This window comes from Salmo salar, chromosome ssa14 (assembly GCF_905237065.1).
Source record: "Salmo salar chromosome ssa14, Ssal_v3.1, whole genome shotgun sequence".
Classification (NCBI taxonomy): domain Eukaryota; kingdom Metazoa; phylum Chordata; class Actinopteri; order Salmoniformes; family Salmonidae; genus Salmo; species Salmo salar.
In genome coordinates this window covers 37,344,391-37,357,498 of record NC_059455.1, presented here as the reverse complement: position 1 = coordinate 37,357,498, position 13,108 = coordinate 37,344,391, and the positions used below count along the sequence as shown (strand labels likewise).

Genomic DNA, 13,108 nt, shown 5'->3' with positions numbered 1-13,108 from the left:
TACAATTCATAGTGAGTATAAGTCACCTTGGCCTCTGTGCTGGCCTGGGGCTTGGCAGGAAACTGGACCTCGGTGGCTTTGAGGATGGTGTTCTCCTGAAGGATGTCCTGCTGAGACTGGTTATGGCCAAATGGCTGCATGAACACACACACAGTTAAAACAAAACTGAGGTATCACTGACTGGGCCTAAAATTCACCTTTTGGTCCACCAACCACTGTGGTAAATTATTTTACAAAAAATTACAGATGAGCATGCTTTGCAATCTTTCTAAAACAATAAATGCATTACTAATAAGAAGTGATGTGGTGTATTGTTTAATTTCATTTTTTGTGACCTGAGTCTTTTAACCAAAATGTCACAGATGAGACAAAAATGTTCACCTGCCCCTTTAAGGGCGGGAGGTTACCGTGGTAATGCGGTAACCTCCAGTCATGTTTGTTCCTGTCATGTTTGTTCCTGTGAGATTGAGTCTGACTAGTTAGTAGAAGCATTGTCTCCTCTCCCTAGCAGTAGAAACTCAAACATAGAAAAACAACCTAGCTTGTGAACAAAACAATGGAAATAGCCAAGAAACATAAGGACAAAGTCTAATTTCAGTAGACTTTTTGCTTTAAGTAAATTAGACCAGCTTTCATGCTTCTAAAAATGAATCTTTCACCAAACTCTTCACGTGCCCCCAGCCAGGAATTGTTGTACCGCAATGTGGGATAGGCTATATAGGATTCCAAGTTCTTTGACTTTGTGCGATTAACCTGTTTAGGATAGGGGGCAGTATTTTCACGGCCGGATAAAAAACATACCCGATTTAATCTGGTTATTACTCCTGCCTAGAAACTAGAATATGCATATAATTGTTTGATTTGGATAGAAAATGCCCTAAAGTTTCTAAAACTGTTTGAATGGTGTCTGTGAGTATAACAGAACTCATATGGCAGGCCAAAACCTGAGAAGATTCTATACAGGAAGTACCCTCTCTGACCATTTCTTGGCCTTCTATAGCCTCTTTATCGAAAACAGAGGATCTCTGCTGTAACGTGACATTTTCTAAGGCTCCCATAGGCTCTCAGAAGGCGCCAGAACGGGGAATGATGACTCTGCAGTCCCTGGGCGAAAAACAGTAGGGGATTTGGATAGTGGTCGATCTGAGAACAATGACACGGAGGCGCGCGTGCATGTGAAGACACCATTTTCTTCTTTCAGTCTTTGAACGAAAACAACGTCTCCCGGTCGGAATATTATCGCTATTTTACGAGAAATATCGCATAAAAATTGATTTTAAACAGCGTTTGACATGCTTCGAAGTACGGTAATAGAATATTTTGACATTTTTAGTCACGATACGCACCGGCGCGTCACCCTTCGGATAGTGTCTTGAACGCAAGAACAAAACGCAGCTATTTGGATATAACTATGGATTATTTGGAACCAAAACAACATTGGGTGTTGAAGTAGAAGTCCTGGGAGTGCATTCTGACGAAGAACAGCAAAAGTAAACCAATTTTTCTTATAGTAAATCTGAGTTTGGTGAGTGCCAAACTTGGTGGGTGTCAAAATAGCTAAGCCTGTGATGGCCGGGCTATCTACTCAGAATATTGCAAAATGTGCTTTCACCGAAAAGCTATTTTAAAATCGAACACCGCGATTGCATAAAGGAGTTCTGTATCTATAATTCTTAAAATAATTTTGTTTTTTGTGAACGTTTATCGTGAGTAATTTAGTAAATTCACCGGAAGTTTTCGGTGGGTATGCTAGTTCTGAACGTCACATGCTAATGTAAAAAGCAGTTTTTTTAAATATGAACTTGATTGAACAAAACATGCATGCATTGTATAACATAATGTCCTAGGAGTGTCATCTGATGAAGATCATCAAAGGTTAGTGCTGCATTTAGCTGTGGTTTTGGTTTTTGTGACATTATATGCTAGCTTGAAAAATGGGTGTCTGATTATTTCTGGCTGGGTACTCTCCTGACATAATCTAATGTTTTGCTTTCGTTGTAAAGCCTTTTTGAAATCGGACAATGTCGTTAGATAAAGGAGAGTCTTGTCTTTAAAATGGTGTAAAATAGTCATATGTTTGAAAAATTGAAGTTTTTTGATTTTTGAGGACTTTGTAATTCGCGCCACGCCCTATCATTGGATATTGGCGAGGCGTTCCGCTAGCGGAACATCTAGATGTAAGAGGTTAAATTACCAGCTATGAAACAAAATGGCAGAAATACTTTGAAAACAGCTACTGCAGCATTTATTTCACTATAAATTTGATCATAATTAACATTTTTTTATTCACAAATGCGAATAAAATGAGTACACTTCAGAGGTGCCCTAATGAGTGTGAGTGCTTACCTTCCGTCCATAGAGGCACTGGAAGAAGATGACCCCGACCGACCAGACGTCCACCTTGTTAGAGATCTTAGGAGGCTCCTTGCCCACCACAAAACACTCAGGGGGAAGGTACCTGGACAAGAGGAAAACATGAAGAAAGCAATATACAATTGAAAAAAACCTAATACAACTATTTGTGTGTCATGTGTTGTGTGTCGTGTGTGTGTCCGTGTCTCACCAGTATGTGCCAGCTCCCTGTGAGGTGAGGTCCATGCCGTCCACGCCATAGTTGTCATCATCCATGATCTTAGATAGCCCAAAGTCTGTGATCTTTATCTCGCCACATGCAGTCCCATCCACCAGCAAGATATTACCTGCACAGACAAGAGGCGTGAGTTGAGTATGTATGTATGTCATGTCATGACTGTCCTGATCAGGTCAGGGTTCAGGAGACCACCACCCTACAGATTATCTCCTAAACCCCCAACAGAGGAGGAGAGATCTAGGGGTCTGAAGATGTGGGGGTTTTATGACCCCTCAAGCCCATAATAAACCTTAGGCCACAGAGAAATTCCTTTGTCCTCACAATGGAGAACTGGCCTCAGAACATTAAACATGCAATAAAGGGACTTTGGAACAATGGTTTCCGTCAGCCACAATGGTGGTCATGACGAGAGGTGGAATATGAAAATGTATGTAACTTTTGTATTGTTATTAAAGGTTAAGAGATGACGTTATTATGAAAACATTGTACCTTTAAGAGTTTTCCCAGTATATGCCTGATGTTTATACATTGTACGTTGTGTGGAAAATACCCAAATCAAAGAGAATGTTTTGGTAAAGATGAGATGTGAAGGTAGTGTCTAAAATAGGATTTTAGTCAAATCTAGGCCTTGCCCCTTAACTTGGTCCGCCCAGAGAATTGCCCTAAAGGCGGTTACGCGCACTTCTGACCCGAGGGTATAAGACAGGAGAGTGAAGAATTAACATGGAGACTAATTGACCCCAAGCTGCAGCGAAGGTCTAACAAAGTCAACGAACCCCAAAACGAAACACAAGGTTGAAGACAAAGAAATCTTTTTCTACACGAGCTACGGACGAGTAGCTGTATCTAAGTGGGTGAATTCAAGCCGAACCACCCAGCCTCCACTCTCCATTGAATCGTGGTATCTACACCGTTCGAGTCCGAAGCTGTGAGCTCTGAGCTACAGAGCTGTCTGTCCTCAGAAGACCCCTTTCAGATCAAGGGCGAGGGATCAGACCCCTAAGCCAAGAAGGACACTGACATCGTGAGGACAACCAGAGAGTTGCGCCGGAGAAGTGCGTCATTGAGAAGCCTAAACGACACACGCGGAGCTTCCCACCTGAGACCTCCAACACGTAATTACATCATTATATTCTGACCCATAAGAGCGGCAGTTCGGGGCAAGGCTAGGTTTAAATACGCATGGCTGACAAATGAACCAAATGTATATTTCTCTCGTGTACTTTCTTGGTTTCTCTCTCTTTTAAATCCCCATTTTGGGTAACACGTGCCATAGTGTGTTGGCCCGTTATACTAAGTCCTAATCAATAGCTAGACTGTGTTTTGTGTATGTGTATTTTTATCATCATTTTAGCTTGCTAGTAAATAAATAATCAACTAAGATTGGTGTGGTAAACTTATTGGTGTAGCCCGGGTTCGTGCAGATTCCCGGATTATGCGACGTTCAGACATGAGACAAGAGGTTGATTAATTTAGCGACTGTTGTAAAATCGATATTCTGATATCCTTTGAGTTAATTTGGGAAATAGAAACTCAATCAAAATAATGTTCCCATGGTGCCCCAGGCTAATAAGTTAATAATTGCTTGATTCATTGCTTAATTCATTTAATCACGCAATTATAAACCGTTAATCATTCGATGAGCAACAGTCGTCACATTAACTAATACAACGTCACGACAGTCACCTACACAAACATGAGTCACTGTGTGAACGAGTGTGTGTGTGTGTGTGTGTGTGTGTGTGTGTGTGTGTGTGTGTGTGTGTGTGTGTGTGTGCCTGGTTGGTTGGTGGCACCTTAATTGGGGAGGATGGGTTTCACCATGTGGAATCACCATGTGTGGAGTGGAATCAGCATGTGTTTGATGCCATTCCATTTACTCCGTTCCAGACATTATTATGAGCTGTCCTCCCCTCAGCAGCCTCCTGTGGTGTGTGTGTAACTGCTTTGAGGTCGTAGCGGGTGTGTGTGTGTACCTGGTTTGAGGTCGTAGTGTATGATGGGGGGTTTGATCTCGTTGAGGTATCGCAGGGCGTTGACTATCTGCATGACGATAGACCGCGCCTCTTTCTCTGACATCAGCTTGTTCTGTTTCAGATAGAAGTCCAAGTCATTCCCCTCGCAGAACTCTAGAACCGTACAGAACCTAAAGGCAGAGAGAAAGAGACAGAAAGAGAGAGCGTGAGAGCAAAATTGCAAGATTATGTTATAATGCTGTAACTGCATCAAATGGTTGTTTTTACAACAGAATAGAGGGTTCTTATAACTCTATTGTGTCTGTGTGAACTGAAAGTGGGCCTCAGGGAGATTCAACACTGACGATGTCTTTGGGTGATACCAGGGAGATGTCTCGGGGCCAGACCCTGGTCTCTACACAATGAGAACAATTTTTACAGACGATACTGTCTGCTGTGAATTATAAGGATCTTTCATACAAATCTTAACCTTGTGACCCATTCCATACATCTGTTGTTTGTCATGTAGATTGAAGGAGGATGGACTTTGCTATAAAAAGCTTTGGCTCAAACCAGCTTGTTGAGTTCTCAGTGGTCACCTCTAGGGGTGATTACCGACCAGCTCCCTTACTGCAGTAATGAAATAATAAAGTTAGATTGTTTTGAAGAAATCTAAAAGTCTCTCCTTTTGATTACAATAATTCCACCACAATTTTGGCGACGAGGATGGGATGATAAACTTCAATTTTTCTGATTGTTCTCAGTTAAACTCAGGTTAACCGTGCACGGGTAGTTGCATTAGATGCAACCAGGGGAAAGCCACTCTCCACTATTTGGAGCAGATCGGATCCCCACCTGGCTGAGAGCGTCAGCTGAATGGATACATCATTTCGAACAAAATTGGATTAAGGGTTAGACTTGAACGTGCACAGAATTAATAGTACTAATTAGACATTAACGGAACATTTAAGTGATGAAAAGATAAAAAATAAAAACATAAAAAATAACAAAATCCCCTGTTGAGGGTACACTCAGAGTGAGGTCTTCCTTAACCTCTTGGGGCTAGGTGGGACGCTAGCGTGCCACCTGTGGTGCACTCCATCAACAGCAGGTGCATTTCAAGAGCGGCAAATTTGAATCCAAATAAATGTCAAAATTCAAATTTTTCAAAAATACAACTATGTTACACCATTTGAAAGATAAACATCTCCTTAATCTAACCACGTTTTACGATTTCAAAAAGGTTTTACGGCGAAAGCATAAATTTAGAGTATGTTAGGACAGTACATTTACAAGAGTTGTGTGTAATGTTTTGTCAAGTCAAAGACAGGGTCACCAAAACCATAAAACCAGCTAAAATGATACACTAACCTTTTACAATCTCCATCAGATGACACTCCTAGGACATTATGTTAGACAATGCATGCATTTTTAGTTCTATCAAGTTCATATTTATATACAAAAACAGCGTTTTACTATGGCATTGATGTTGAGGAAATCGTTTCCCTCCAATAACCGGCAGTCAAGTCAGCGTCACAAATTAAATAATTAAAATTAGAAAACATTGGTAAAATATTATATTGTCATTTAAAGAATTATAGATTTACATCTTTTGAACGCAATCAACTTGCCAGATTTAAAAATAACCTTACTGGGAAATCACACTTTGCAATAATCTGAGCACTGTGCCCAGAAAAATACGCGTTGCGATACAGACTAGACGTCATGTTGGGGAGATCTAAAATCGAAAATACTATGTAAATAATCCATTACCTTTGATTCTCTTCATCAGATGTCACTTCCAGGTATCACAGGTCCATAACGAATGTAGTTTTGTTCAAAAAAGCTCATCATTTATGTCCAAAAATCTCCGTCTCGTTAGCACATGATGTAAGCCAGCCGGACTTCTCGTCATGAACGAGGGGAAAAAATATATTTCCGTTCGTTCAAACATGTCAAACGTTGTATAGCATAAATCATTAGGGCCTTTTTTAACCAGAACATGAATAATATTCAAGGTGGACGAATGCGCAGCCTTTTATAACGTATTGGAACGAGGGTACCCAACATGAAGTAGCGCGCCCAGGTGTCTAATGGGACATCACCGTTCCATGGCTCTTGTTCGGTCAGATCTCCCTCCAGAAGACTCAAAACACTTTGTAAAGGCTGGTGACATCTAGTGGAAGCAATAGGAAGTGCCAAAATATTCCTAAACCCCTGTGTTTTTCAATGGGATAGCTTTAAAGTCAATACAACACATCAGGTATCCACTTCCTGTCAGAAAATGTCTCAGGGTTTTGCCTGCCAAATGAGTTCTGTTATACTCACAGACACCATTCAAACAGTTTTGGAAACTTTAGAGTGTTTTCTATCCATATATAATAAGTATATGCATATTCTAGTTACTGGGTAGGATTAGTAACCAGATTAAATCGGGTACATTTTTTTTAATCCAGACGTGCAAATGCTGCCCCTAGACCCAACAGGTTAAGAGGGCCACAGCTGGGGTGACTAGCAGGACTGAGTTGCGTTGATGAGAGTGTTCTTAAGTGAGGAATCCTTGGACATGATTGTTAATTAGCCAGTTGTGGGCAACCAAAAGTCCAGATCCGTGGTACTGGCTTGATCACAGTAGGATTGCTGAGGTTAACGTATTGAATGAAGAATGAGAGTGCAGGTGACGCTTTGCGTGGCATCTGACTTTAGTGAAGTTAACATTTTAACGTGTATGTAATTGATTAAAAAAATTGTTAAATGAGGTAAACAGGTATGCCCTGGGTTACTATTGGTAGAAAATATGAGGTAAGATAGGATTTTTGGGACCGTGTTACAAAGTTAGAGAGGAGACATGGGTACCCTGTAGGTAGTTTTGCACATTTGGATAGATGGAAGATAATGTATACCATAGTAATCACAGTAGGCGATAATCCCAGTGTGGATACAACACCCCGTTGTGGGACCACTAATTAGGCAATATTTTGATAATGGTATGGGTTTCCCTGTTCATATAGACAGGGTTTGAAATCCTGTGCGGGTAATCTTTGTAGAAGCGTTCTGTGTGGGCGCGATAGGTTGAGTCTGTGGGTAACCTTTCAATGATGTTCTGTGTGAACAGCTTACCAATCCTGTGTGGATGGTTATTTAGTCATGTTCTGTGTGAGCATTTGATCAATCCTGTATGGGTGATCATGAAGGCTCTGTGTGAGCCTGAGATAAATAATAATTAGTAGATAAGTTAACCTGTTAGGGCTAGGGGGCAGTATTGACACGGCTGGATAAAAAACGTACCCGATTTAATCTGGTTACTACTCCTGCCCAGTAACTAGAATATGCATATAATTATTGGCTTTGGATAGAAAACACTCCAAAGTTTCTAAAACTGTTTAGGATAGGACACTTTATCGCTTTTGGCAAGTGGCCGATCAGAGTACTATGGGCTTAGGCGCGTGCCCGAGTCGACCGAATGCTTTATTTTCTTTCGTCTGTTTACCTAAACGCAGATTCCCGGTCGGAATATTATCGCTTTTTTATGAGAAAAATGGCATAAAAATTGATTTTAAACAGCGGTTGACATGCTTCGAAGTACGGTAATGGAATATTTAGAATTTTGTTGTCACGAATTGCGCCATGCTCGTCACCCTTATTTACCCTTTCGGATAGTGTCTTGAACGCACGAACAAAACGCCGCTGTTTGGATATAACTATGGATTATTTTGAACCAAACCAACATTTGTTATTGAAGTAGAAGTCCTGGGAGTGCATTCTGACGAAGACAGCAAAGGTAATAACATTTTTCTTATAGTAAATCTGACTTTGATGAGTGCTAAACTTGCTGGGTTTCTAAATAGCTAGCCCTGTGATGCCGGGCTATCTACTGAGAATATTGCAAAATGTGCTTTCACCAAAAAGCTATTTTAAAATCTGACATATCGAGTGCATAGAGGAGTTCTTTATCTATAATTCTTAAAATAATTGTTATGCTTTTTGTGAACGTTTATCGTGAGTAATTTAGTAAATTCACCGGCAGTGTTCGGTGGGAATGCTAGTCACATGCTAGTCACATGCTAATGTAAAAAGCTGGTTTTTGATATAAATATGAACTTGATTGAACAAAACATGCATGTATTGTATAACATAATGTCCTAGGGTTGTCATCTGATGAAGATCATCAAAGGTTAGTGCTACATTTAGCTATGTTTTGGGTATTTGTGATGCATGCTAGTTGCTTGGAAAATGGCTGTGTGGTTATTTTTGTCAATGTACTCTCCTAACATAATCTAATGTTTTACTTCAGAAAACACTCTGAAGTTTCTAAAACTGTTTGAATGATGTCTGTGAGTATAACAGAACTCATATGGCAGGCAAAAACCTGAGAAAAAAATCCAACCAGGAAGTGTGGAAATCTGAGGTTTGTAGTTTTCAAGTGATTCCCTATCCAGTATACAGTGTCAATGTGGTCATTTTGCACTTCCTAAGGATTCCACTAGATGTCAACAGTCTTAGAACGTTGTTTCATGCTTCTACTGTGACTGGGGAGAGAATAAGACCCACCAGGAATCAGAAAATGACATGAGCTCAATCGCGCTCACTCACGTGAGAGTTAACTGTGTTCCTTTTCTTTTTTGAAGACAAAGGAATTGTTCGGTTGGAATATTATGGAAGATTTATGATAAAAACATCCTAAAGATTGATTCTATACATCGTTTGACATGTTTCTACAAACTGTAGTATAACTTTTTTGACTTTTCGTCTGGACTTAGTAAGCGCGTGCCTTGCATTTTGAATAGTGAACCTAACGTGCGGACAAAATGGAGGTATTTGGACATAAAGATGAACTTTATCGAACAAAACAAACATTTATTCTGGAACTGGGATTTCTGGGAGTGCATTCCGATGAAGATCTTTAACCTGTTAGGGCTAGGGGGCAGTATTGACACGGCTGGATAAAAAACATACCCGATTTAATATGGTTACCACTCCTACCCAGTAACTAGAATATGCATATACTTATTACATATGGATAGAAAACACCCTAAAGTTTCTAAAACTGTTTGAATGGTGTCTGTGAGTATAACAGAACTCAAATGGCAGGTCAAAACCTGAGAGATTTCTTTACAGGAAGTGGCCTGTCTGACCATTTCTTGAACTTCTTTTCCATCTCTATCTTTTACTAAGGATCTCTGCTCTAACGTGACACTTCCTACGTCGTCCATAGGCGCTCAGAGCCCGGGAAAAACCTGAATGTCGTCATCCCAGCCCCAGGCTGAAACACATTATCGCCTTTCTCAAGTGGCCGATCAAGGGAATCTGGGCTTAGGCGCGTGACCCGACCACCCCCGCCTTTGGGATTTTTTCCTCTGTTTGCCGAAAAGGAGATTCCCTGTCGGAATATTATCGCTTTTCTATGAGAAAAATGGCGTAAAAATTGATTTTAAACAGCGGTTGACATGCTTCGAAGTACGGTAATGGAATATTTAGAATTTTTTTGTCACGAATTGCGCCATGCGCGCGACCCTTCTTTACCATTTCGGATAGTGTCTGGAACGCACGAACAAAACGCCGCTATTTGGATATAACGATGGATTATTTTGGACCAAACCAACATTTGTTATTGAAGTAGCAGTCCTGGGAGTGCATTCGGACGAAGACAACAAAAGGTAATCAAACTTTTATAATAGTAAATATGATTATGGTGAGTGCTAAACTTGCCGGGTGTCTAAATAGCTAGCCCGTGATACCTGGGCTATGTACTTAGAATATTGCAAAATGTGCTTTCACCAAAAAGCTATTTTAAAATCGGACATATCGAGTGCATAGAGGAGGTCTGTATCTATAATTCTTAAAATAATTGTTATGCTTTTTGTGAACGTTTATCGTGAGTAATTTAGTAAAATGTTAGCGAATTCCCCGGAAGTTTGCGGGGGGTATGCTAGTTCTGAACGTCACATGCTAATGTAAAAAGCTGGTTTTTTATATAAATATGAACTTGATTGAACAAAACATGCATGTATTGTATAACATAATGTCCTAGGGTTGTCATCTGATGAAGATCATCAAAGGTGAGTGCTGCATTTAGCTGTCTTCTGGGTTTTTGCGACATTATATGGTACTTGGTACTCTGCTGACATAATCTAATGTTTTGCTTTCGTTGTAAAGCCTTTTTGAAATCGGACAGTGTGGTTAGATTAACGAGAGTCTTGTCTTTAAAATGGTGTAAAATAGTCATATGTTTGAAAAATTGAAGTTTTTGCATTTTTGAGGTTTTTGAATAACGCGCCACGGGATTACACTGGCTGTTACGTAGGTGGGACGATTTGGTGCCACCTACCCTAGAGAGGTTAAAGGTAAGTGAATATTTGTAATGTAATTTCTGTTGACTCCAAAATGGCGGGTATCTGTATGGCTTGTTTTGTTATGTGAGCGCTGTACTCAGATTATTGCAAAATTTGCTTTAGCCGTAAAGCTTTTTTGAAATCCGACAGCGGTTGCATTAAGGAGAAGTGTATCTATAATTCTTGAATAATAGTTGAATATTTTATCAACGTTTATGATGAGTATTTCTGTAAATTGATGTGTTCATTCACCGGAAGTTTTGGGAGGCAAAACATTTCTGAACATTACACGCCAATGTAAAATGGGGTTTTGGATATAAATATGAACTTTATCGAGCAAAACATACATGTATTGTGTATCATGAAGTCCTATGAGTGCCATCTGATCATCAAAGGTTAGTGATTCATTTTAGCTGTATTTCCGTTTTTTGTGACGCCTCTCCTTGCTTGGAAAATGGCTGTGTGGTTTTTCTTGTCTAGGCGCTGTCCTAACAATCTAATGTTATGCTTTCGCCGTAAAGCCTTTTTGAAATCGGACAATGTGGTTGGATTAACGAGAAGTGTATCTTTAAAATGGGATATAATAGTTGTATGTTTGAGAAATTTGAATTATGAGATTTCTGTTGTTTTTAATTTGCCGCCCTGCTATTTCACTGGCTGTTGAATAGTGTGTCCCGCAGGTGGGACGCTAGCATCCCACATACCCCAGAGAGGTTAAAGGCACAGTCTTTGCAAGGTTGCAAGTTCGAATCCCCGAGCTGACAAGGTACAAATCTGTTAACCCACTGTTCCTAGGCCGTCATTGAAAATAAGAATTTGTTCTTAACTGACTTGCCTAGTTAAATAAAGGTAAAATAAAATGACCAACAACATATGTAGTAGCTGTTTCGCCATAGATGTTTCCTGTTAACCTCTCTAAATGTAATACTTTTTTCTGTTGCAAATGTAGTCAATGTCTCAGCGTAAGGAATCAGTGATCTTTTCCGGTAATCTAATCATTTCAACCTGTTTGCATTCATTTAGTAAAAATATTAACCGGTTGTTTAACAAATCTAGAACCTTCAAAAAGTTGGTGCTGTCTCATCAGCGCAATAGTCAAAACTAACCTGCAATCCACTTTAATGACTGGACACTGTTCCACGTAATGGAAATAGATTCTAAATGTTAGAATACATTAACTTCCTGTGGTAGCAACAGTAATCAGAAATTATCAAAGAACGTTTCCGGTTCAACTATTCAGACCTCTACTGCAAATGTCCCACTGCATTCCTTACAGCCCGATATAGCCCAGCGAGCACGACTAACTCTTCTATTCTTACCAGTAGGAAAAAAATATAACCCATTCTCAAACAACGTTCTGCGCTTAACTCTATCGTAAGGTTAAAAACAAACTTGACAACTTTCTCTCCTCTTTAGGCTTCACACTTATGAAATGTCCAAGACTTTACAAGTAACATGTAATGTGCCAAATTTATAAAATACAGTTGAAGTCGGAAGTTTACATATACTTAGGTTGGAGTCATTAAAACTTGTTTTTCAACCACTCCACAAATTTCTTGTTAACCTCTTACATCTAGACGTTCCGCTAGCGGAACACCTGCTCCAATATCCAATGATAGGCGTGGCGCGAATTACAAATTCCTCAAAAATACAAAAACTTCAATTTTTCAAACATATGACTATTTCACAGCATTTTAAAGACAAGACTCTCCTTTATCTAACCACACTGTCCGAATTCAAAAAGGCTTTACAGCGAAAGCAAAACATTAGATTATGTCAGCAGAGTACCAAGCCAGAAATAATCAGACACCCATTTTTCAAGCTAGCATATGTCACAAAAACCCAGAAGACAGCTAAATGCAGCACTAAACTTTGATGATCTTCATCAGATGACAACCCTAGGACATTATGTTATACAATACATGCATGTTTTGTTCAATCAAGTTCATATTTATATCAAAAACCAGCTTTTTACATTAGCATGTGACGTTCAGAACTAGCATACCCCCCGCAAACTTCCGGGGAATTCGCTAACATTTTACTAAATTACTCACGATAAACGTTCACAAAAAGCATAACAATTATTTTAAGAATTATAGATACAGACCTCCTCTATGCACTCGATATGTCCGATTTTAAAATAGCTTTTTGGTGAAAGCACATTTTGCAATATTCTAAGTACATAGCCCAGGCATCATGGGCTAGCTATTTAGACACCCGGCAAGTTTAGC

The 13,108-nt window shown here is 39.7% G+C and overlaps 1 protein-coding gene across 3 annotated transcripts in view; it reads right to left on the bottom strand.

Annotated features, from left to right (window-relative positions):
* The window catches only part of LOC106569493 (serine/threonine-protein kinase tousled-like 1-B), a 31,056-nt gene that overhangs the window by 2,214 nt on the left and 15,734 nt on the right, over nucleotides 1-13,108 (bottom strand). For all 3 annotated transcript variants that reach the window (XM_045694321.1, XM_045694320.1, XM_045694319.1), the window contains 4 exons: nucleotides 4,567-4,736; nucleotides 2,564-2,699; nucleotides 2,347-2,458; nucleotides 27-134 (listed from right to left, as the gene is read on the bottom strand). In XM_045694321.1, coding sequence (XP_045550277.1) covers nucleotides 27-134; nucleotides 2,347-2,458; nucleotides 2,564-2,699; nucleotides 4,567-4,736 — 526 coding nt within the window. The remainder of the gene's footprint in view (nucleotides 1-26; nucleotides 135-2,346; nucleotides 2,459-2,563; nucleotides 2,700-4,566; nucleotides 4,737-13,108) is intronic.